General features: G+C 39.8%; 1 protein-coding gene across 9 annotated transcripts in view; it reads left to right on the top strand.

The window, feature by feature from the left end:
• nfia (nuclear factor I/A) overlaps positions 1–24,689 on the top strand; it is a 732,272-nt gene that overhangs the window by 536,311 nt on the left and 171,272 nt on the right. For all 9 annotated transcript variants that reach the window (XR_011961149.1, XR_011961150.1, XR_011961147.1 and 6 more), the window contains 2 exons: positions 56–130; positions 23,188–23,305. Coding sequence is in view for 3 of the 9 variants with exons in the window: in XM_072574236.1 (XP_072430337.1) it covers positions 56–130; positions 23,188–23,305 (193 nt within the window). In the remaining 6 variants the exon portion in view is untranslated. The remainder of the gene's footprint in view (positions 1–55; positions 131–23,187; positions 23,306–24,689) is intronic.

Here is a 24,689-nt window from a genome sequence, read left to right on the forward strand (position 1 = left end):
CTGCAAATTCTTATTGTAGAAAAGCTTAATTTTCTTTATTTTTCATGTTTTACAGGACATTTGGGCTTCCAAGACAGCTTTGTCACATCGGGTGTGTTCAGTGTCACTGAGCTTGTCAGAGTGTCACAAAGTAAGTGAAAACAGTTTATGCAAACATGGATTTCATTAACAAAAGATACTTAGGGAATTTAATCCGTAATTCTCATCACACTGAACATTCATTAACTGTCATCCCACATTTTATTTTCCATCAAGCTAATACTGATATTTTTTGGTAAATGATGGAGCACATTTTTGGACAAAGCACTTAGCTAAATCTAATCAAGAATTTCGATTGGAGCTAGCTCTAATGTCTTTTATAACCATCTCCCCTGAAGTCACTATGATGCCTCTCCTGTACAGACATGATGCCAGATACATATCAGGATAGAGATTTTTCACCCGGTTTGCAGTGTAAGCTGTTAGATTTTGGAGGTTTGTTATCAAAGTTACCTATTACAGGCAACCAACCATTTGTAAGCAATTTTCAGGCAGTTTTTTTTAAGTTCATTAATAAACTGTAATTTAGATAAAGGGCATTCAGCCTTTTAATGCTGCCCAGTGTTTTAACTTGACCATATGTGATTTCTGCCTCCCAGACTGACTTGGTTTTTCTCCTGTACTTACCTGTTCATCGCCCTATTGTATCTCCATTCCATAACCCAACTCTCCAGCCTAATTAATTTGACCCCCCACTAACAGCACTAGAAGACTACCTCCACAAGGATGTTGGTCCTATTCTGTTTCATAGGCCTCACATTCCCCAGAAATGGACCTGGCATTCCAAAACCTTGCCTCCTACTCCAACTGCTTAGTCACACATGTTTCTAATCTATCTGCCTATTCTTGTTCTCACTCACACTGGGAGTAATGCAGAGATTACAGTCTTTGAGGTTCTGCTTTTCAATCTGCTACCTAGTTCCCTAAATTCTTATTGCAGGTCCTTATCCCTCCTTCTACCTCTGTTAGAACATAGAACATAGAACAATACAGCACAGAACAGGCCCTTCGGCCCACGATGTTGTGCCGAACTTCTATCCTAGATTAAGCACCCATCCATGTACCTATCCAAATGCCGCTTAAAGGTCGCCAATGAATCTGACTCTACCACTCCCTCGGGCAGCGCATTCCATGCCCCCACCACTCTCTGGGTAAAGAACCCACCCCTGACATCTCCCCTATACCTTCCACCCTTCACCTTAAATTTATGTCCCCTTGTAACACTCTGTTGTACCCGGGGAAAAAGTTTCTGACTGTCTACTCTATCTATTCCTCTGATCATCTTATAAACCTCTATCAAGTCACCCCTCATCCTTCCAGGTTCCAACGAGAAAAGGCCGAGAACTCTCAACCTATCCTCGTACGACCTACTCTCCATTCCAGGCAACATCCTGGTAAATCTTCTCTGCACCCTCTCCAAAGCTTCCACATCTTTCCTAAAGTGAGGCGACCAGAACTGCACACAGTACTCCAAATGTGGCCTAACCAAAGTCCTGTACAGCTGCAACATCACCTCACGACTCTTGAATTCAATCCCTCTGCTAATGAACGATAATACTCCATAGGCCTTCTTACAAACTCTATCCACCTGAGTGGCAACCTTCAAAGATCTATGTACATAGACCCCAAGATCCCTCTGTTCCTCCACCTGACCAAGAACCCTACCATTAACCCTGTATTCCGCATTCTTATTTGTTCTTCCAAAATGGACAACCTCACACTTGGCAGGGTTGAACTCCATCTGCCACTCCTCAGCCCAGCTCTGCATCCTATCTAAGTCCCTCTGCAGCCGACAACAGCCCTCCTCACTGTCCACAACTCCACCTATCTTTGTATCATCTGCAAATTTACTGACCCACCCTTCGACTCCCTCCTCTAAGTCATTAATAAAAATTACAAACAGCAGAGGACCCAGAACTGATCCCTGCGGAACTCCACTTGTAACTGGACTCCATGCTGAATATTTACCATCTACCACCACTCTCTGCCTTCGACCGGTTAGCCAGTTTTCTATCCAATTGGCCAAATTTCCCTCTATCCCATGCCTCCTGACTTTCCGCATAAGCCTACCATGGGGAACCTTATCAAATGCCTTACTAAAATCCATGTACACTACATCCACTGCTCTACCCTCATCCACATGCTTGGTCACCTCCTCGAAGAATTCAATAAGACTTGTAAGGCAAGACCTACCCTTCACAAATCCGTGCTGGCTGTCCCTAATCAAGCAGTGTCTTTCCAGATACTCGTAAATCCTATCCCTCAGTACCCTTTCCATTACTTTGCCTGCCACAGAAGTAAGACTAACTGGCCTGTAATTCCCGGGGTTATCCCTATTCCCTTTTTTGAACAGGGGCACAACATTCGCTACTCTCCAGTCCCCTGGTACCACCCCAGTTGCCAGTGAAGACGAGAAGATCATTGCCAACGGTACTGCAATTTCCTCTCTTGCTTCCCACATAATCCTAGGATATATCCCGTCAGGCCCGGGGGACTTGTCTATCCTCAAGTTGTTCAAAATGTCCAACACATCTTCCTTCCTAACAGGTATCTCTTCTAGCTTATCAGTCCGTTTCACACTCTCCTCTTCAACAATACGGTCCCTCTCGTTCGTAAATACTGAAGAGAAGTACTTGTTCAAGACCTCTCCTATCTCTTCCGACTCAATACACAGTCTCCCACCACTGTCCTTGATCGGACCTACCCTCGTTCTCGTCATTCTCAGGTTTCTCACATATGCATAGAATGCCTTGGGGTTATCCTTGATCCTATCCGCCAGGGATTTTTCATGCCCTCTCTTAGCTCTCCTAATCCCTTTCTTCAGGTCCCTTCTGGCTATCCTGTATCCCTCCACTGCTCTGTCTGAACCTTGTTTCCTCAACCTTATGTAAGCCTCCTTCTTCCTCTTTACTAGACATTCAACCTCCCTCGTCAACCAAGGCTCCCTCACACGACCATTTCTTTCCTGCCTGATCGGTACATACATATCAAGGACACGTCGTATCTGCTCCTTGAAAAAGTCCCACATTTCCACCACATCCTTCCCTAACAGCCTATGCTCCCAACGTATGCTCCTCAAATCCTGTCTTACAGCATCGTAATTTCCCTTCCCCCAATTGTAAAATCTACCTTGTTGTGCGCACCTATCTCTCTCCATAACCAAGGTGAAAGTCACAGAATTGTGGTCGCCATCACCAAAATGTTCACCCACCAACAAGCCCACCACTTGTCCCGGTTCGTTACCGAGTACCAAATCCAATATGGCCTCCCCTCTGGTTGGACAATCTACATACTGCGTTAGAAAAGCTTCCTGGACACACTGCACAAACACCGCCCCATCCAATCTACTTGATCGAAAGAGCTTCCAATCAATATTTGGGAAGTTGAAGTCGCCCATGACTACGACCCTGTGGCTTCTGCACCTTTCCAAAATCTGTTTCCCAATCTGTTTCTCCACATCTCTGCTGCTATTGGGGGGCCTATAATAAACACCCAACAAGGTGACTGCACCTTTCCTATTTCTGACTTCAGCCCATACTACCTCCAGAGGCAGATCCCCCTCAAACTTCCTTTCTGCAGCCGTTATACCATTTCTAATTAGCAATGCCACCCCCCCTCCTTTTTTACCACCCTCCCTAATCTTACTGAAACATCTGTAACCAGGAACCTCCAACAGCCATTCCTGTCCCTCATCTATCCATGTTTCCGTGATGGCCACAACATCGTAGTCCCAGGTACCGATCCACGCCTTAAGTTCACCCACCTTATTTCTGATACTCCTTGTCTGTTGTAATATGAGCCACATTATCCGACAGTTCATACTCCCCCTTCAGACTTCCCTATTGCTGTTCAGTGATATGCTTGGCCCTGGCCCCAAGGAGGCAACACTCCATCCTGCAGCCAAATCTGTTTGTCTACATCCCTCACTGTCAAGCCTCCTACCACCACTGCTTTTCCTTTCTTTCTCCTTCCCTTTTCTGAGCTCTGGCTGCACTCCCCATGGGAACTTCATTCTCAGCGTTTTCCAACTCAGAAAAAGTACTGTTGAGTGAGATGCATTCTAGGGCTTTCCTGACCATCTCTCTGCTTCCCTTCTTCTGGTCATCTATTCCTTCTCTGACTACATCTCCTCTTTTAATCGGTGGAGTGACTGCGTCCAACAATATGCTCTCCGTGTAGCTCTCAGCCTTGCACTGTAGTGCCTCCAGCTGACATACAAGGTCCGAAAGCCTGTGCTCAGTCTAGACAACACTGATGGGTGTAGACTAATAGGTCCCCTACCTGTAGCTATTCTGTTAATCTGACAGTAAATCAAGAGATAATGATGGCGTTTTAAAAATGGTCTCCGAGGCTTGATGGATTACATCCCAGAATATTAAAGGAAGTAGCAACAGACATAATGGATGTACTAGTAATAATATTGCAAGAATCTTTAGATTCTGGAAAAGTCCCAGAGTATTGGCAAACTGCCAATGTAACGCCCTTTTTCAAAAAGGAGGGAAAAAAGAAAATAATGATAATTATAGGTCAGCTAGGTTGACAGCCATTATTGGTAAGATGTTAGAGTCCATTAGACATGATGTAATAGCAGAGCATTTTACAATACATAATAAATCAAGAAAAGTCAGCATGCCTGACAAGTTTATTGAAATTGTTTGAAGAGGTAACAAACAGGACAAATAAAGGGGAAACCATTGGATTTAATAAATTTGGATTTCCAAAAGACATTGCATAATGAACCACACATAAGCCTGCTTATAAGACGAGCACATGATATTGGATGTCACCCATTAACATGGATTGAGGATTGCAAACTAGTAGGAAGAAAACGTTGGGGTACGGTTGACATTTTCAGGATGGTAACCTGTAACTAGTGGAGTGTTAGAGTGATCAGTGCTGAGACCACAGTTAAGAAGAAATGATGGAGACTGATACAATTACAACATTTAAAAGGCATCTGGTTGGTATATGAATAAGAAGGGTTTAGAGGGATATGGGACAAATGCTGGCAAATGGGACCAGATTTATTTAGGATATCTGGTAGGCATGAACCACAAGATCTATTTCCATGCTGTACATCTCTATGACTCTATTTGCAATATATTTGGATGACTTGGATAAGGAAAGTGAATGTACTATCGCCAAGTTTGTGGATGACACTAAAGTACTTGGGAGGACAAGTAGTGAAGATGTTACAGAATCTATAGGATGATATAAACAGGTAAAATAAGTGGGCAAAAATTGGAAGATGGAATATATTGTGGGAAAAATGTAAAGTTGTGCACTTTAACAGGAGAAATAGAGCAAAACTTGATCGAGAGGGATTTGGGCATTCTTGTGCATGAATCACAAAAAGTTGTTGTATAACTTCAGCTGGTAATAGGGAAGATAAAATGGATTGTTGGCCTTCATTTCAAAAGGAATCCCATATAAAAACTACAGAAGTTTTGCTAAAAGTATATAAGACACTAATTAGACCACACCTAGAATACTGTGAACAGTTTTGGTCCTTATCTAAAGGAAGATATACTGGTATGGAAGGCAATCCAGAGAATGTTTGAGGGTACTCTTTGGTATGGAGGCATTTTCTGATGTGGAGAAGTTGAGTAGATTTGGCCTGCACTTATTTGAGTTTAGAAGAGTGGGATGTGACTTTTTTGAAATATAAAAGATTCTTAGATGGCTTGAATGGGATGTGAGCACCAAGAAATGGCTTATTATAATTGTCTTCATGGGATGGAGACGGAAATTGTGCTTTGAAATAGGGCAAATAGTACACCCAGGATTCATTGTCTCAGACCCAATATGTTGCCATCTCCAATGTGGACACCTGTTTGTTTTGGCATCATTCTATCCTCGGGCTCCCTGTGATTTGTTTCTCTTTTTCCTTGTATCAAGTTGTTGAATTTCTGTCTCGCTTGTCCCTGGCTCCGTATTGAAACTTTTCTATCATACTCCAGGGACTGTGGCTCATCTGTGATTGTTTATGGTACATATAATTACAGCAACATATGCTGTAATTATATATGCACAGGCATATATAATTTTTAGTCTTCCCAAACCTCAGCTTTCAATTATCCAAACTCAAAATTGCTTTTATTTTAATTTTTGACCCCTCTCACCAGTACCACACTAATTGTCTTAAAATTAGTTTCTCGGTGGATTACATGTTAGTGCCATGATCATTGAAAATGTGATTTCTTGCTCTCCATGTCTCAAAAACCATATTCTCAAGTATGTGTATGTATCTGAGGCCCTTTCTTCAGAGCATTTGCACCAGGCATTTCCTCATGCTATTTATTTCAGTTGAAACAAATCACTTCTACACCAGTTACACCAGTATTCTAACACCAACACATTTGTGACTCTGTGGTGATTTTACTGAGTGACTAACTCCCCTTCCACACTACCACCATCACCTCCACTGCCCAAATTCCTGATGTTCTGGCTGGTCAAGCCATTCAATTTTCTTTTAAAAAAATCGTGTGGAAGGGTACACAATTCTCCAAAGAAAAGCTTTTAAATTAATTAGTCTCATCTACACTTTTACCATTTAACTAAATCTAAGATAAGTTATTTCCATTAATGTGTCATTTTCTTGTCACTATCTTTTATTCTAAGTAGGGCATGCCATGAATTACTGTTCTTACTGACTCAGGAATTCTGGAGAAACCTTATTGTCCGTTTTCTTTTCAATACATTTTTATAATATCTTTAAATCAGAAACCAAACATTGGTGTGTGGTTTTTCAATCATTAACAAATCTTGTTTGTTTGTTGTATCAACTTCTAATTTCAATCGTAGTTTCGTAAACAGTTATACAGTTGGTTCTGCTGTAATGCGCGTTTCTTCAATGTGAATTGACTATGACGTGATTGAATAATTAAGACCACTATTTGTCGAATTTGATCTTTCCTTACTTGTATTGGTTATAATGTGATTCCGGTCCCATTGGTTTAAATGTTGCTGCTATTACACAATTTTTTTAATACTGCGGGATTGCACAGGAACAGAACTATCATATTATATCAGAACAGACTGTGTTCAGGCTTTATGGGTTTAAGAGGTACTTATATATTGGGGAGACAAGTGATTGCAGTCAGTTTAAAGATCACTTTCACATCTCTCATTCTCCAACAGTAAACTACATGAAGTTTGTGCTGCTTCATGTCGTGACATCCCTACGAGCCCTTTTGTTTCATACATCGGGCATGCTTTTGTTACATCAGAGTTTTTGACATGTTCAGTTAATTTATGTGATGCCATTGCGATATATTACTGGCTGCTGAAAGTTCCTGCATTCTGTTCAAATGTTTGCTGCCAGCATCTATAATGTGACTTTTGAGACTTTGTTTTTCACCTATTTCATTTTCTAAGCTCACTAATATTTCAGCGGGATTATTTGTTTCATCTCCCAAATTCAGCTGGTTTATTTCATTGTTGTTTCATTTTTGCATCCCTGTTAAGTTTAAGTGCTTGTCTGAGCCAGATTACAGTGTGGTTCGGCTAGAATGGCTATCCCACAGGAACTTCCTGAGCCATCACGGAGATGGAGAACGAAGATATTTCAGCCAGGTGATGAACCTGGTACAAAGGAGGAATTAGCACCATCTAGGGACCATGTTGTTATAACATGTCAAGCTTTTCTGAGCATGTCAGAGGAGCCCTATATCTGCAGATATTTCATCAGAAAGTCATTATCTGCTGGACCAGTATTTCAGAGTTCCTCACTTACCATCTTAAACCTGCATGACAAAGACAAGTCTATGCAGTCTTGATCCTTAACACCACTGTCTTATTTCAAGGTACCATGGATGTCTTGTGTCAGAAAAGATGGAGGAAAAAGAACATAGAAGTACCAATTATTGAGCACATTACTCTCAGCCCAGTATGGAGTCACCTCTGCACAGAATCATCCTCTTTCCATAGAAGTGCCCAGTTTCTGGCCTAGGCTTGCAGCTATGATGTTGAAGTGGCTGATCTTGTTACATTTTAGGTGACTTGGTCTGTTGCTGGCATGGGACTTGCTGAAGACGCTGCAGGTCAAAGGGAATTGGCTGGGCTTTCCCTTGTGTGAGTTATTTGTTATCTAGAGTTTACATGGGGTGAATGTTACTATCGCTTTCTTTCCGACATCTGGATGTTATCCAGGTCTTGCAGTACGTTGGCAGGAACTGCTTCATTATCAGTGGATAATGTGACTGGAGCTGAACAATGTGAAATTGTCAGCAAATGGTACTTTGGATGTAGCACATGTCAATGATAAAGCAGCTGAAGATGGCTAGAACATTTTTGCAGAATGTCTACAGTGAAGTCCTGATTCAGCAAAGACAGCACCCCATTGATGTCGGAGAGCCAGAAATAGGGGTTTTTCTTGCTGTCAGCTGCTTTATCCTACTTATCAGCCCTTCTCAGAAAATTGAGCCAACCTCCTTCCACTGCGGGAATTGGCAGATTCCTCACTCACCTCACACCTCATATAACTCAGGAGAAGAAGCAACAGGAATCAATTTTCAGTAATCAGGAACTGCAGCTGCTGCTTCAAATGACATCTGCACATTTCTGTTCCAGTCCAAGCTTGCAGCACATCACACAAACCACAAAGGGAATGCAAAAGCGGTATGCAAATCAGGGCAACTTGGAAAACCCCACAAGGTCCCTTCTGGTGAGCAGAAACACAGAATGTGATTGGGCAAATTAACTTGGGCTTCAGGGGCATAGTTCCAACCGTTCATATGTAGAAAATGAAGGATGCAAACACCATTGTATAGCAATCTGAAGTTTGAATATACTGTTTAATTTAATATTGTCAACTGATATTTTACATGATGGCCATGCTTTGAATATGATAATTAAGAGGCTTCTGATAGCCACAATGTTCCTGTGAAAATGCTGAGAAGAATCTTGCTCCTTTACCCTCGGAGGATTGTTTTTTGTTTACATCATCCAAACTGTATTATTGTCTTGAAACGCTTACAGCTTAGCCATGTACTAAAACTCAATAATTGTCCGTGAGCGTAGTGTCCTAGTTTTTCATGCAATCATCTCTATTTCAGAACAAGAGCACTTCAGTCCCATTCAAGAGCAGATTTGATTTCTGCTCACTTTCACCCCAGCATTATGTCTCTGTTTGGAGCGCTAGTAATTCTCATCTCAAGCTCTTTTTCTCTTTTAGCCTGCAGCACATTGATCAAAAGTGACTTAATACCCTTTTGACCTGTACTCTGTACCATTGACCACTCTTTTAAAACCCAATGGAATAAACAAAAGTCCCTGAATGTGTTCATTGCATATTCAAGCAAGGTAAAGAGATGGCATCCACTACAGTTGCAAAGTATTGCGCCTGGATTTTGCCAGTGAGCATTTTTGAAGCATTGGCTGTACTTTTCGTGTGAGGGCTAGTCTCCCTCTAATTTCTCTCCACTTGGTATTCTTTCGTAACCATTATTATACACAGTAACCATTAGTGTAAGTGTACCAACTGCTCCCATGTCCTTTCTGTCACAATTACTCAGAACGGAAAAACAGACAATGTGTAAACTCCATGACTGGTCTGCCTGAATCTGCAAAAGAATGCTTGACAAAAGATGGTTAACTTTTCGAAGGCTTTGTCAGAGTGGATACAACATCTGGCATTTATTTGAGTAATAGACTCCACAGTATTGTGTTCTTCCAATTGGCAGATATTGAGTTTCTATCTTTCTAGTTTTCCATTTATGTCTTTCTGTACACAGTTCCATCATCTTTCACTTTAATTTTCTATCATCTGGGACTTAGAAAGAGTTCTGAAAGAGTTAAACAGCAGCCTTTGCATGCAAGTCTCTTGCTGAAATACAATAGTGCAATAATAATACTCTTAATGTGGACAACATCCCAAAGCACTTTGTGAAGGAAGAAAAGATTAACATGTTCTTATTTCTTGCCAGTTTTTCATTATTTCACAGATCTCTCCTGTCTGCTGGAACACTTCATCCTAATTGCACAGTGCTTTGCAAAAGATATTCAATTTTCGATCTCCACTATGACCTCTCTAAGTGCCATACATAATGTTGGTTAGCACTAGCCCTGTGCCGCCTTCTGTGTTCTTGCCCTCCTTCCAATATGATACCGGGTCTCCACTTTGGCACACCCTCCAGCAAAGTGGCTGGGAAATGAAAATTGTGGTATGAAAATGGTGGCACAGTATCTGGCCAGATCGTAGTACCATTTCTTGTACCTTTTAATGTCTTGTTCTTGGTCACTAGCTGCCATATAGACAATAATTTTGGCTTTGAAGTGGCAGTAGATAGAAACAAAATGGTTCCTGGTAATTATCCAGTGACCATTGCTGAAGACGTATACTTTTGGGCATGTGAATACATGGTTAGGTTTCATTCTAACCTCTTCCACAGTCAAATAACTTTTATTTTTTCATTATGACATATTTTATTCATAAGATTTGTAAAGGTACATTACATGACAGTTCAAACTGACACAGCATAAATGCAATATGTATGAAGATTTGAAATAGGAGTAGAGGTAAGCCATTTGACGCCTCAAGCCTACCGAGCTCTGAGGAAGGGTCACCAGACCCAAAATGTTAACTTTGATTTCTCTTCACAGATGCTGCCAGACCTGTTGAGCTTTTCCAGCAACTTCTGTTTTTGTTTCTGATTCACAGCATCTGCAATTCTCTCAGTTTTTATTCAGCATTTTAAAATGTGTTAGTCTGCAGTTGGCTGTCATCAGCAATTTTTGGAAAGACCAAAGAGTACCTTCTTAGAAAATTTGTAAGATGGAAGAAGAATAAAATTGTACTGAAACAATATTGATGCAGTGTTTGAAATATGCAAATTGTTTAAGAGCCAGGCATTGCTAAAACTTCTGAAGGAGAACCCACAAGCTAAAAAAAGGCTTTTTGTAATTTTTTTTCCACTAGTTATTCAATAACACTGCTTAACACATCAAGAGAGGTTTGTTATCTGACCTTTGGGGATCTACTGCCCTTTCATTATAACCAGTCTAGAATTGGCAAACTGAATAAAGCAGAAATTGTAAAGGGAGGAGTAGCTTTCAGTGAAGGTGTCTCGAAAACATTTTTGTTCAAATGGAGAAATGTAATATTTGTCATGTTTGCATATTCTACATTTGAAAGCAAATGAAAAAGATTATTTCCAGGGAATCCTTGTTTAAAGTTACCCACTTAGTATTGTTTCACACTAATGTCAGTAAGATATTTGGACTGGAAATCTCATTGAGTCTCGTGAAATTTGTCTTGACATTTTTCACAGCAGTGTGTCACCTGATGGAGTTGTTGTCATGTTGTCTTGACATCCCTTCTCTCAGACTTGTGGCCATTCCCAGTCTTCAGAATGGTGATTTTCACCAGTGGGCCTCATCTCCTCACCCACTAGGTCCCAGACCACCCACTGGAGCTGCCACTCACCCTCTGATGTGATGCAGCCGTTGCCTGTCAGGTGGACCACCGCCCCCACCCTGACAGGCTGCCAGTGCCCCAAGGCCCACCTGGGCATGACTGAGCTTCTCATCCCAGTCAGCGTAGTATTAGTTATTTTTAGAACTCCATAGCTATCCCTACTCCCACAGCTGGCAGAGCAGACCAGCGAATAGCTGCGCCCCATGCTGCAGCCAGTCATGTGGAGCAGTTCCGTTGAGCAGTGGCTTGAGTGGACATGGGAGATGGTGACAACAGACAAGAAGGGATACTGCGGTATCCAAAAAAAGACTATCAAAAAGCTGCCAGGAACAGGCAAGGCACCCAGCAAGTGACCCAAAGCCCAGTTTGTGCAGACCCTAGGTAACATCTCACCTAGCTCCATCACCAGAGGGTGCGCTTTCAGAGATATTATTAAGTAAAATGTTGCATTTCTTTTATGCTGGTATTTTTAGATTGCTTTATTTTACATTATTTAATTTATTGATATCAGAATTTAATCATTTAAAGTATTATATTTCAACTTGGTGTGTATAGTTAGAATTTATTTTCTGCTAAGGAAGGCCCTATGGAACGTAACTCGTTTTACCATTAATTCTTATGAGAGTCATGCTTCATTTAAAGTCTTTTCACTTAAAGTTATATTTTTTGAAATGCAACTTCAACTTTAAATGAGGTCTGTCTGTACCTTTGCTATTGGCTTACAGTAATCTCTAAGGAGGAGAAAGTGAGGACTGCAGATGCTGGAGATCCAAGCTGAAAATGTGTTGCTGGAAAAGCGCAACAGGTCAGGCAGCATCCAAGGAAAAGGAGAATCGACGTTTCAGGCATTTCCTGAAGAAGGGCTGATGCCCGAAACGTCGATTCTCCTGTTCCTTGGATGCTGCATGACCTGCTGCGCTTTTCCAGCAACACATTTTCAGTTACAGTAATCTCTAGTCAAGTAAATGAGTAGGTGAGCTACTAACAGATAATTTCTGATTTTGCACTGAAATGTCTGATGGAAGATGAACAATTGTGATCCATAATGAGTCTTCTAATTTTTCTTTTAACATAGGAACACTTTCTACCCTCCACTTGATCGATCCCAAGAGCATAACCAAGAAATAACCATGCTTTCTTGTCCCATGGCTTTGCTACCATGTATTAATGGTCCAGTACTATGCAGCACGGCATTTAAATCAGAAAATTTTACCCTAAAATAGACAAGTTCATACACTTTGCGAATTGTTTCTTCTCGACAGATTAGTGATTCACAAATTTAAACACACATAATTTCAGTTGCTATTGTATCATAAAGGTCTGACACTTTAGTATTAAGTGAAAGTTTCACTGAGTGTAAACGTAATTACAGAATGCTAATTCTGTGACTGAAAGGTCAACAAATTCTTTCTATTCTTCTTCAGTGTGGTCAATCATCGCTCTATCTATCAGATGAAATCTACATTATTTTTTATCATTGTCATTCCAGATGCGGAAGCAAAAGCCATAAATTCCCACCATTCTGGATCCTTCCTCTCCATCAATAACAGCATAGTTGGCCAACTCAATCAATAGTCTTTTCAGATTTACTTTCAATAAGATCTCATGCTTGACAGAGTTGTGCTGAATCCCACATGTGGTATTCAGCAGATGCATCTCATGAAATTTACCCTCTTATGTCTGACTTCATTTCAGGTACTTGACAGTTGAAGGGGTCAGCCAAAAAAAAACGGTTTCCATCTTTATGAGCTATGTTCTTTGTTCGTGAAAGATTTTTTTAAACAAAAAGTATTTAGTTGTATTGGATGTTGTCTCTTTAATACTTTATCTGTCAACACTTCAGGTAAAATGGTTCTGCATCCTCGTTTTCATGGTATGATTGATCTTGATCCACTCCGTGGTCAAGTTAACAACTCAGATTAATTCTAGATTATTCAGATAGTTTTCCCTTCTAGGCCCAGTCCCAGTAAATTCTCAGATCTATTGATGGTGCCATGCCTTATCAAGTGCCATTTTGTTGTTCTGCTGTGCTTATATTTTTTTACTCGCACAATACTTCTGAACCTAAGATATCTCCTGTTTGTTCTGTTTGTACAAGTCATTTTGTTTTCAATGATCTTGTCATTTTTTTTAATACAGTCACTTAAATATTTGAGCATTGAGATATCAGATTTCTATGCAAATTTCCTACACTGAGGAAATGCAATTTCATATGCAATTAGCTCCAGCAGTTAGTTCCAGTAGCATTTGTGGAAAAAGGAAAGGGCTCATGTTTTAAAGAACTCAAGAGTTTTTGGCTCAAAACATTAACTGTTCCCTCTTCACAGTTGGATCTGCAGAGTTTTTCCTGGGTTTTCTGTTTTTATTTCAGATTTCCAGCACTAAAATATTTTGTTTTTTACTTGTTTTCATTTATTCTCCTTCACTGGAATCCAGGAGCCTATTTTTCATTTGTACTTTTATTTGCTTAAGTCTTGCTGTCTGGAATTTCCTTCCTCAGTCTCCACCATCCCCATTATTGTAAGATCTATCTTAAAATCTCCCTTTCTATCCTAAAATATTCTTCATTGACTTTGTTTTTTTTGTCTAGTTATGCTGGCATAAAGTGCATTGTGACATTTCTCTATGTTAAATTCACTGTCTAAAAGCAGGTTGCTTTATTGTGTAACTAACCTGAACAGGAAATCGTAGTGGACATTTATTCTCCCATAAGATGTCAAGGGATACTGATGAGAACAATAGCTCAGTTGGCTCGACGGCTGGTTAATGTTGCAGTGATGCCAACAGCACGGGTTCAATTCCCAAACCACCTCGTTCCTCATCTGAGGCATGGTGAGCCTTGGATTAAACTTGCTCCTAACTATCTCTCTCTACTGAGGGAACTATGTCAATTTTCACTTCACATTCAGATGAGTTCATTGATACTGTATTGCTTAATAATCAGTATATTCAATATCAGCTTCTTGATTGCTGGTGTTACTTAGCATTATTTCTCCACCAGCCCTCTTCAGATCGCCACTGCCTCTTTGTTTTCATACACACAATGCACAGATCAAATCAGTGGCGGGATTAAGAGAGACTTTATTAGATTTTGTTTTGCTCAGTTGTGACCAATGTTTCCATTGCTACATGCTCTTCTCATTGCTCCATCACTGAGATTTCTAATAGTAAAATCATGAAAGCCAGTGTGAACTTTCCACTTGCTGACACTATTTTTCACGGCAGTTTGCTTGAATTTGGCATACACATGCATAAGTAGCTTGTGCTTAAAACGTTACTATCTTCAGCGCAACTTGTGAACCCGTGATCTTTTATGCTAGGTTAAAACAAGTTGCAGTAGAAGCAGGCCCTGCCCACAAAATTGGGCAGGTCTCTCAGTAATCATGGTTTGGACTTTGCTGCAATAGCGCTCATTTGCACGGTTTTGAGGAAGCTCTGAAATATAGCTGGTTCTTTTTGGCAACCATGACATTGACAGTTTAGTTGATTTAAAAGATGTTCATTTTAATCTATTTTTGCTTTGATGAAGAAATTGATTGCTTCACCCAACAATTGCTAACAAGTGTCACATTATATTTTGAAAGATAATTTCAGTAATTTAAGAATCACAAAATGAGACTTTACAAAATGGATGCAATTTTGAGCACAATTTTTTTTAACTGAATTACCAATTATGGCCAAAGCAGAAAATCTGTTTCCATGTTTCATCCAAATTGCAGAAATCCAGCCTGCTGCAGTCTCCCTTCCTTTCAAAAATGTGTTTCCTCTGTCACTCTGCTAGCTGCAAAGCTTGCCACCTTCTAATGAGGCACTTACTTCTGTGCCCTCCATAACCTCAATTAAGATTTTCTCCTCCTGACTTCATTTTCACTTTCTGAGTTGTATATTCAACTCCTCGAGGATAGATCTCTTGCTTTCCTCCTCCTATGATTGACTCTTTCTTCTCTTCTCCCTTCCTTCAATGAGGTAACTTTCCATTCATTCCTCTATTGGTTCTCTTGTGCCCCTGCAATGCTTCTATTCTGCCTTGTTCGAGTTAATTCACAACTCTTCCCCCAACACCATTGAACCTAAGATCCTTCTTTGGTCATCTAATTGAGGATATACCTTGAATGTTTATCACTGGTCTTACCTCAGGCTTCAATTCTGCAACACATCCCTATTTCACTGAAAACTTGTTCAATCAATAACTTTTTAGAGCTTTACAAAAATCTCTGTGACATTGCTGGTTTATTGTATTTGTAAGTGGAACTCAAGATAATTGTTTGGTCGATAGCTAGCAGTCATTTTTGATGTATGCTGCAAATATTTTTATTCAGCATGGTGGCTTAGTGGTGCCTCACAGCACCAGGGTTCCAGGTTCAATTCCAGCCTTGGACGACTGTCTGTGTGGAGTATGCACATTATCCCTGTGTCTGCGTGAGTTTCCTGCAGGTGTTCTGGTTTCCTCCCACATCACAAAGATGGGCAGGTCAATTGAATTGGCCATGCTAAATTGCCCATAGTGTTAGGTGCATTAGTCAGAGGGAAATGGGACTGGGTAGGTCACTCTTCAGAGGGTTGGTGTGGACTTGTTGGGCCAAAGGGCCTGTTTCCACACTATAGGTAATCTGATCACGTCAGTAATTGATCTTCCACTGCAGTGCAGGGATTACAAAATGCATAAATGATTGTGCGTCACAATAAAAAAAGACTTGTGCAGGGCAAGGGGGGACATGGTATTCAAATTTTAGATCATGTACTTTTACCACTCCCTTCTGACTGCCCAGTTGAGATTGTGTATGCCATATGAGCACAGTAGCAGCTGCTAACACTTTAGTATCAGGACGTTAATATATATTTTTCTGTCCCAGTTAACTTCACCCTATTTTCTTCATTGGAGCTGTTTCTTCTTCTGGACACAGGAAAACCCAAATTGCACACTTTTGCAGCTTGTATCTGCACACTTGGTACCTGTGTAATTCATATACTATTGTTATCTTTTCATGCAAGGGTTGTGTTTACAATGCATTACTAGAAAGCATGAGGTGTGAGTAAGGAGAGTGTTTGGGAAATTAGATTAGATTAGATTAGATTACTTACAGTGTGGAAACAGGCCCTTCGGCCCAACAAGTCCACACCGCCCCGCCGAAGCGCAACCCACCCATACCCCTACATCTACCCCTTACCTAACACTACGGGCAATTTAGCATGGCCAATTCACCTAACCTGCACATCTTTGGAGTGTGGGAGGAAACCGGAGCACCCGGAGGAAACCCACGCAGACACGGGGAGAATGTGCAAATAAGGCAGGGCAGCTGACTGAGGTGTCAGTGGGGGAGCACTTTGGGGCCAGTTTTAACATAGTGATGGAAAAGGATAAAACAGATGTAAAAGTTGAAGTTCTAATTTGGAGGAAGGCTAATTTTGACGGTATTAGGCAAGAACTTTAAAAAGCTGATTGTTGGGCTGATGTTCATGCATAAAAAGACGGCTGGAAAGTGGGAAGCCTTCAAAAATGAAATAATGAGAATCCAGAGATAGTATATTCCTGTTAGGGTGAAATGAAAGGCTGGTAGGTATAGAGATTGCTGGATGACTAGAGAAATTGAGGTTTTGATTAAGAAATAGAAGGAAGCATATGTCAGGTATGGACAGAAGAGATTGAGTGGATCCTCAGACTATAAAGGTAGGAGGAGTATACTTAAGAGGGAAATCAGGAGAGCAAAAGGAGACACGAGATAGCTTTAGTAAATAGGGTTTTTGTCAATACACTAAGGACAAAAGGGTAACTAGGGAGAGAATAGGGCACCTCAAAGATCAGCAAGTTAGCCTATGTGTGTAGCCACAGGAGGTGTGGGAGATACTAAACAAGTATTTTGCCTCTGTGTTTACTGTGGAGAAAGATCTGGAAGCTATGGACTGTGGGAAAATAGATGATGACATCTTGAAAAATGTCTATATTACAGTGGAGGAGGTGCTAGATGTCTTGAAATGCCTGAAAGTGTATAAATTCCCAGGACCTCATCGGTGTACCCTAGAACTCTGTGGGAAGCTAGGGAAGTGATTGCTCGGCCTCTTGCTGAGATATTTGCCTCATTGATAGTCACAGGTGAGGTGCCGGAAGACTGGAGGTTGGCTAACGTGGTGCCATTGTTTAAGAAGGGGGGTAAGGAAAAGCCAGGGAACTATACACCTGTGAGCCTGACATCAGTGGTGGGCAAGTTGTTGGAGAGAATCCTGAGGGACAGGATTTACATGTATTTGGAAAGGCAAGGATTGATTAGGGATAGTCAGCATGGCTTTGTGCACAGGAAATCATGTCTCACGAATTTGATTAGAGTTGTTTTGAAGAAATAACAATGAGGATTGATGAGGGCAGAATGGTAGAGTAATCTATATGGAGTTGTGAGTGTGTTGATGGGAAAGCACATCATCTGAGGAGCAAGAAAATTGACTTTTCAGGCCAGAGCCTTCATCAGGATCTATATGGACTCCAATAAGGAGTTTGACAAGGTTCCTTATGGGAGGCTGGTTAGCAAGGTTACATGGAATAGAGGGAGAACTAGCCATTTGAATACAGAACTGGCTCTAAGGTAGAAGACAGAGGGTGGCGGGGGGTTGCTTTTCAGATTGGAGGCCTGTAACCAGTGGTGTGCCACAAGGGTCGGTGCTGGGCCCATTACTTTTTGTCATTTATATAAATGTTTTAGATGTGAACATAGGAGGTGCAGTTAGTAAGTTTGCAGATGACACCAAAATTGAAGGTGTCATGGACAGCAAAGAATGTTACTGTAAAATACAATGGGATCTTGGTCAGATGGGAAAATGGACTGAGGAGCGACAGATGGAGTTTAATTTAGATACATGCGAGGTGCTGCATTATTGAAAAGAAAATCAGAGCAGGACTTACAGACTTACTTAATGGTAAGGTCCGAGGGAGTGTTGCTGAACAATGAGACCTTGGCTTGCAGGTTCATAGTTCCTTGAAAGTAGAGTCACAGGTAGATAGGATAGTGAAGAAAGATATTGTGAAACTTGAAAGGGTTCAGAAAAGATTTACAAGGATGTTGCCAGGGTTGGAGGATTTGAGCTATAGGGAGAGGCTGAATTGGCTGGGCCTGTTTTCCCTGGAGTGTCAGAGGCTGAGGGGTGACCTTAGAGATTTAATAAATCATGAGGGGCAAGGATAGGGTAAATAAACAAATCCTTTTCCCTAGGATGGGGAGTCCAGAACTAGAGGGCGTAGGTTTCGGGTGAGGGGGAAAGATATAAAAGGGACCTAAGGGGCAACGTTTTCATGCAGAGCATGGTGTATGTATGGAATGAGCTGCAAGAGGACCTGGTGGAGGCTGGTACAATTACAGTATTTAAAAGAATTCTGGATGGATGTATGAATAGGAAGTGTTTAGAGGGATATGGGCCAAGTGCTAGCAAATGGAACTAGGTTAGATTAGGATATCTGGTCGGCATGGACGAGTTGGACGCAAGGTCAATCTGTGTGCTGTACATCTTACTGACTCTATGACTTGGTTATCTCCTCCAAGCACCTTAGATTACCTGTACCACTACATGTCACTGCTGTGGTCCCCATGAAATCTCTCAAGCCATGATCTTTTGCACTAGATACAGTCCTGTGATTCCATGCAATACCAATTGAGTATGTTTTGCATTAATTTGGGGAAATGGGAAATGATCCCATCACCACGCCAAATAGAACCCTCCAACTCATTGATTCTGATTAAAAACAAATTCTGCCATGTGAATAACACCATGCATTACTTATAATCTTGTGCCAAAAAACCAGAAACTACATTAAAGGATGATCTGTTTTTAACAACTTACTGAAATTCCATCCATTCTCAGATGAATGGAACACCAACTGGGTTAAAACCCATTAGAGCAAGAAATGAAGTGAATTATTAATATTGGTCACAATGGTCCAAACAATGGATTTCTCTCTGGAAAGGAGGGAATAGCTGGTGTTTATTTCAGTTTCAAGAATAGAGTATTTGCCAATCAGTGTAAAGGAGCAGTTGATTCGATTTTTCTTTTCCCCAAGTGTCTCGACCAACTGGACCAATTTAAATCAAAGTAGACAAGATGACAACACTCAGGGATGTGACATTCTGTAACATTTTTCACTGCATTATGTTTTCTCCATTGGAAATACACTTTGTTACATGTGAACAGATGCAGAACATTGGTCAACATAAGTGTGTCTTATCTTTAAAGAATGAATCGTAGCATTCAAAACATTTCAATACGACATCAAATAGTGAAATTTGAAAGTGGGAAAACATTTTATACTTGCCTTTCATAACGTTTCAGACTTCTCAGCAAGGTTTCAATTTACTCTGCAAACTATCTCACCTGGTGGGCTTTTCATAGGCTTCTAAAGACCCACTCCACCTGATTAAAAATGCACATAGGAGGAAATCTGAATTTCATTTCCCATTTAAAATGGAGAGTTGACCTTAATGAGGGTGGGTTGGGTGAGAAGTTTGCACACTAGGCATTCCTGACCTGCAAAATGAGCAGCCCAAAATGACACAAAGTCAGCAATGTGAAGGAACGTGTGTGGCCGCTAGTGCACCCAGATGAAAATTCAGCCTTTGACGTTTGTTGTTATGCTGTTCCTCAGGTGACCATGCTTCATCTCTGAGCCCAAATAATGAATGTGGACAAACTATTTCAGTAAGGAAAACATTTTTTATTGACTCAGTCTTTTCCCCACCTGATGCTTACGCACGAGCTCTTTACAACACAAACCACAAAATAAAACTTGAACTAAAGTTTCTCTGTTATCTCTATTGCAACTCTGTTGTGAACTGCTAATTCGGTTGCTGTGTTATTGTTGATCATCCAACTGAGGTCTAGCTGGGAATCAGTTTAGATAATTAATAGAACATACTTCTCCTCCACTAACTTTACATTGTTTAATAGTCACTTAATTGATCAAGTCAGCATGAATGATTAATAGGACCATATTAGTTCAACTTATTTACAAATTAGCATTACAGGATTTTTTTAGATTTAATTCAGGCCATAATTGAAAAAGAATAGGAAAAATTACTAGGTAAAATACAAACCACTGGATAAGTAATGGCAACTTTTGGCTTTAGAGTTTGTAAATTAAAGTCTCCATAGTCTTGGAGGGCTGTTCTCTCATTAGGGAGGTGATTGTACTTGAGAGTCACCTTGCCTCAGATGAGGGGGGAGATTGAGAAGGCAGGACCTTCATTGCAACCTCAGCCAGTGTAGGAATTGAACCACGGTATTTGTGTTACTCTGCATTGCAAACTTGTGATCTAGCCATCTGAACTAAGTGAACCCGACTTTGCAAATGATGTGAGTACTGAGTCAATTCCATATTTTGAAGACTAGCAAATCAGTCATTTAATGTAGGACATGGTGCAATCAGTCTTGATTTCAGTGCAGTGAGGATTCCTGGCTCCACTAGGCAATATTGGCAGCTTGCTGCAGTGGCTAATATTGCGTAGTCAGAGAAAAGAATAACTGGAGAGCAATAGTGCAGTATGAGATAAAACTGATCAAGCCTTGCAATATTTAAGTCAACTATATTAAAAGACATCCAATTTAATTTAAGATTAAGACTTTTATAATGAAAGTTCCTCGTATGAAAGGTTTATGTTACCAAACCGAAGTTATTCTGTCAATTTTAATTAGTATAGATTTATTTTATGGTGCAAAAGTGGCTATTTGTCAAATATTTTATGCTTTTCGCACCTGAACAGAAAATGTGTGAACCACAAAAGGTCAACCTTGAAATCATCTGTTTCCTAAAGGTTGCTCTTTTTACATTTTTCTGACTTTGCAAGGAATTTAATGTGACCAGCTGCAGGGAACAATTTTCTTCTGTTTGTCACTGTTTGTTAATTGTTAAGTGACTTCTGCATTACTCAAGATTTTCCTAAAAATGCTTCCACTTTTAAGTTTCTTTCCTCATTGCTGCTATCAAGGTAGTCCAGTTTCACAGTTGATGCTGCGGGCACTAAATTGATGTGCCTCCCTAAGATATTTTGGATGTCAAAACATAAGCTTTTAACCACAATTTCTTGCGTGACTAATCTGTAGCTTTGAACAGGATGGAAAAAGAGTGCTATGGGGAGGTTAGCTGCTTGTTCAAAGTGAAGGAAGGAAAAGCACTCAATCCTCCTTTGCCTTCCACCGGTCAGTTTGAGAACAACCGCATCAGATAATTGGGTGTAAACTGGCTGCCTACTTTCACGTGTCATGGAAGAATGAGAGGTCCTCATGGGGGAAGTAGGATTTAATATATGTACATCTGTCTATGGACAGTGGGAAAGATTGATATCTGTAAGGTTGATAAAAGAAAGGAAGTTTAATTTTGAGTTAAGATTGAATAGGGAATCAGGCCGTGTTCCAAAATGTTTGTTTTAAAAATGTTAAAGAACTGTAATTAGTAGTATTCTAATGATTGCTTTAAAAAGATGTTCCTTTTACCAGTGCAGCAAAATTCCATTGCAATGTTTAGAGCCAGTTTGCCATTGAAAGGATGAAAATAGTTCCAGCACAAAAGAGAAATAGTCCAGTAAGAGATGGCTCAGCCAAGTTCCTGTAATTTTGTCTAAACCTCACTGGCAATTTCTTAAAATCAGGGTAATATTAAGTGGGGGGTAGTTTGGTAGCTTTTTCGGGATGTTTATGAGAACCTGCACATGTAGGTTCTTATTCTAAACTAAGTATGCATTTTCAACCCTGGCATAATACTGGACAACAACTAATGGACTTGGGAAATATGGAGCAGAAACCTTGTCATTGTGTTTAATGCGGTACAGATTTTGTACTGCTCAAAGTGTCCTATACACACTACAGGGAATAGAGTGCAGGTTTACTGTCCAGTCTAAGGTTGATAAAATGCACATGATTCTGATTGAAAACTAAAAGGAATTTTAGTTTTAAAACTAAACTACTATCTCAATGATCTAAGTATTAGTTGCTAATTTGTTACTAAAAGTGTATGCTTTAAGAATATTTTTTGATCACTTGGTTTTCAGATATTGTTAATCCAGTGATATTAAAATACTATACTGCAATTTGATCACCTGATGCTTAGGTTCCTTAATGAAGGTTATCATGTTGAGTTTTGTTTTAGCTTTGAAAAATGTATTTCAGATTTCTGCACAGTTAATGTTTGGAACTTGGATACATTATAACCACTTAAAATTTATAAAGACCTTTGACAAAATTCAACACTTTTGCAAAATTTAAATGAAGAATAGAATTATAAATTAGCGTAGTTTTAGTGATTAAGGGCAATAATTAAAAATACTGAAATTTTAATTAAAAATAATGACTGTTTAAGCAAATGCTTTCAGTATTCGCACTTAAAGAAACAACAGACAAGACCTTAGGGTTAGATATTAATATTGCAGCTATGATTGATTTTCTTTGGGACAGTTATGGCTGTTTTTCCCAATGCATTACTGCACACATTGTATCAGCTTCCACACTGCAAGATTTCAGAATTGTGATCAGTCTAATCCCAGGTCAAATTCTTTTCAAATCAATCAAGCTACTTATTATTGCAACACATTTACAGAACATTATGCATTTTTAATTGAAAGACCGTTAAGCTAAGATTGCCAAATATGACCTGACTGCAATATAATGCATATTCGTTGTATGTCTTAGTTTTCTGAAAAGTCTTAGAAGCTTTTATCTTTTTGTTCAAAAAAAGTTATGCTTATTTCTCTCTGCCCTTCCAGCACCAATAGCTGCCGGAACAGGCCCGAATTTCTCCCTCTCAGATTTGGAGGGATCTTCGTATTATAGCATGAGCCCTGGGGCCATGAGGAGGTCTTTGCCCAGCACGTCCTCCAGCAGGTAATGAAAAGATTTATACTGAATCATGAATTAACCTGTGTGTTAGCAATTACTAAATGTCATTATTGCACTGTTAAAGTAAATTGATCTTAGATAAAATGTCAGATTGTTTGGAATGGGGATAAGAAGCATTCATTGGAAATTTGACTGAACATTTTAAGTGACCTGAGATATTTAAGCCAATATACAATGATTGTCGATAAATGATATTCAGAAATCTCTTTTTGCTGTGCAAAAAAACTACAGAATTGAGATGTCTCCTCATTTTTATTTCATGCATTTTCCGCTCTACTCCCCAAACGCATCCAAGTAACTTGCCACACAATGATTTTTGACAGTTGTACTAAAGGTGTTCATTATCAGACTCCTGTTATACTATGATATTGAACTGTGTACCAAATTTAGACCATTATGCAGATTAAATGCTACCCAGTTCTCTTCAAAGGATGCTCCACAGGTCTTAGTATGTTAATTCTAGGTTCTTTTTCAACAACCCTCTCATTAACCATGCATGGTGATTCATGAACTCTCAGTACAATGCCATCTTTTGATTGTTAACATTTCATTGAGGTTTGCTTCTGTGAAATATTGGGTACCTTTTTAGAATTTTTCTGAAATTCTTATTAATTATGCTCACTCTGTGTCTCCTTTTGTTTTAAGAACGCCATGCAATTTGTTCCAAGAATAAAGGAAGTTAACATTACAAGTGAAAATATAGGCTTGCAATCATGTTAATGTTAAGTGCGAAACTGGGCCTATGAAAGTTATTGGCCTAGATTTTGCTATGACTGGTCTCTGAGAAAAGCATGTTATAATTATTGTGCAAATCGGCCAAGAATATCTGATGAGGAAGAGCTACAATTTCAAGTTCCCTCAAGTTGCTAGTGATATGGGCTACTTTGCTGTTAGCTTCACAAAACCATCCTGTGTTTCATGAAGTTGCTGCATTTACACACTAATTACACTCACTGCAAAAAGTTTAGTTAATTAACAAGGTAAGTACTGTACAATGAAATGATAATTGTAATGACTGCCAATCAATCCCATTTGCCCAGAAAGAAAACAATTAAAAATGCGGTTTCATTTAGATTTTTAAAATGTCGCATTTTGATCTTAATTTTTTTCTTAATTTTCCACTCTGTCTGGCTTTTCCCGGTTAATCCAATCTTTTTTTTTCTCAAATACAACAGCAAGGAACTGTGGATGCTGGAAATCAAAAGTAAACAGTGAAATATTGGTAATAATTTACAGACAGCTTCTGTGGAGAGACAGAATTAATGTTTCAGGTCAATAATCTTTCATCAGAACGGGAAAAAATTGAAACACAATGTCCAAAGATATAGTCCGCAAGAATGAGTTAACGTCAGCTCTCTTTGATGTCTGA

This window comes from Chiloscyllium punctatum, chromosome 7, assembly GCF_047496795.1.
Source record: "Chiloscyllium punctatum isolate Juve2018m chromosome 7, sChiPun1.3, whole genome shotgun sequence".
Classification (NCBI taxonomy): domain Eukaryota; kingdom Metazoa; phylum Chordata; class Chondrichthyes; order Orectolobiformes; family Hemiscylliidae; genus Chiloscyllium; species Chiloscyllium punctatum.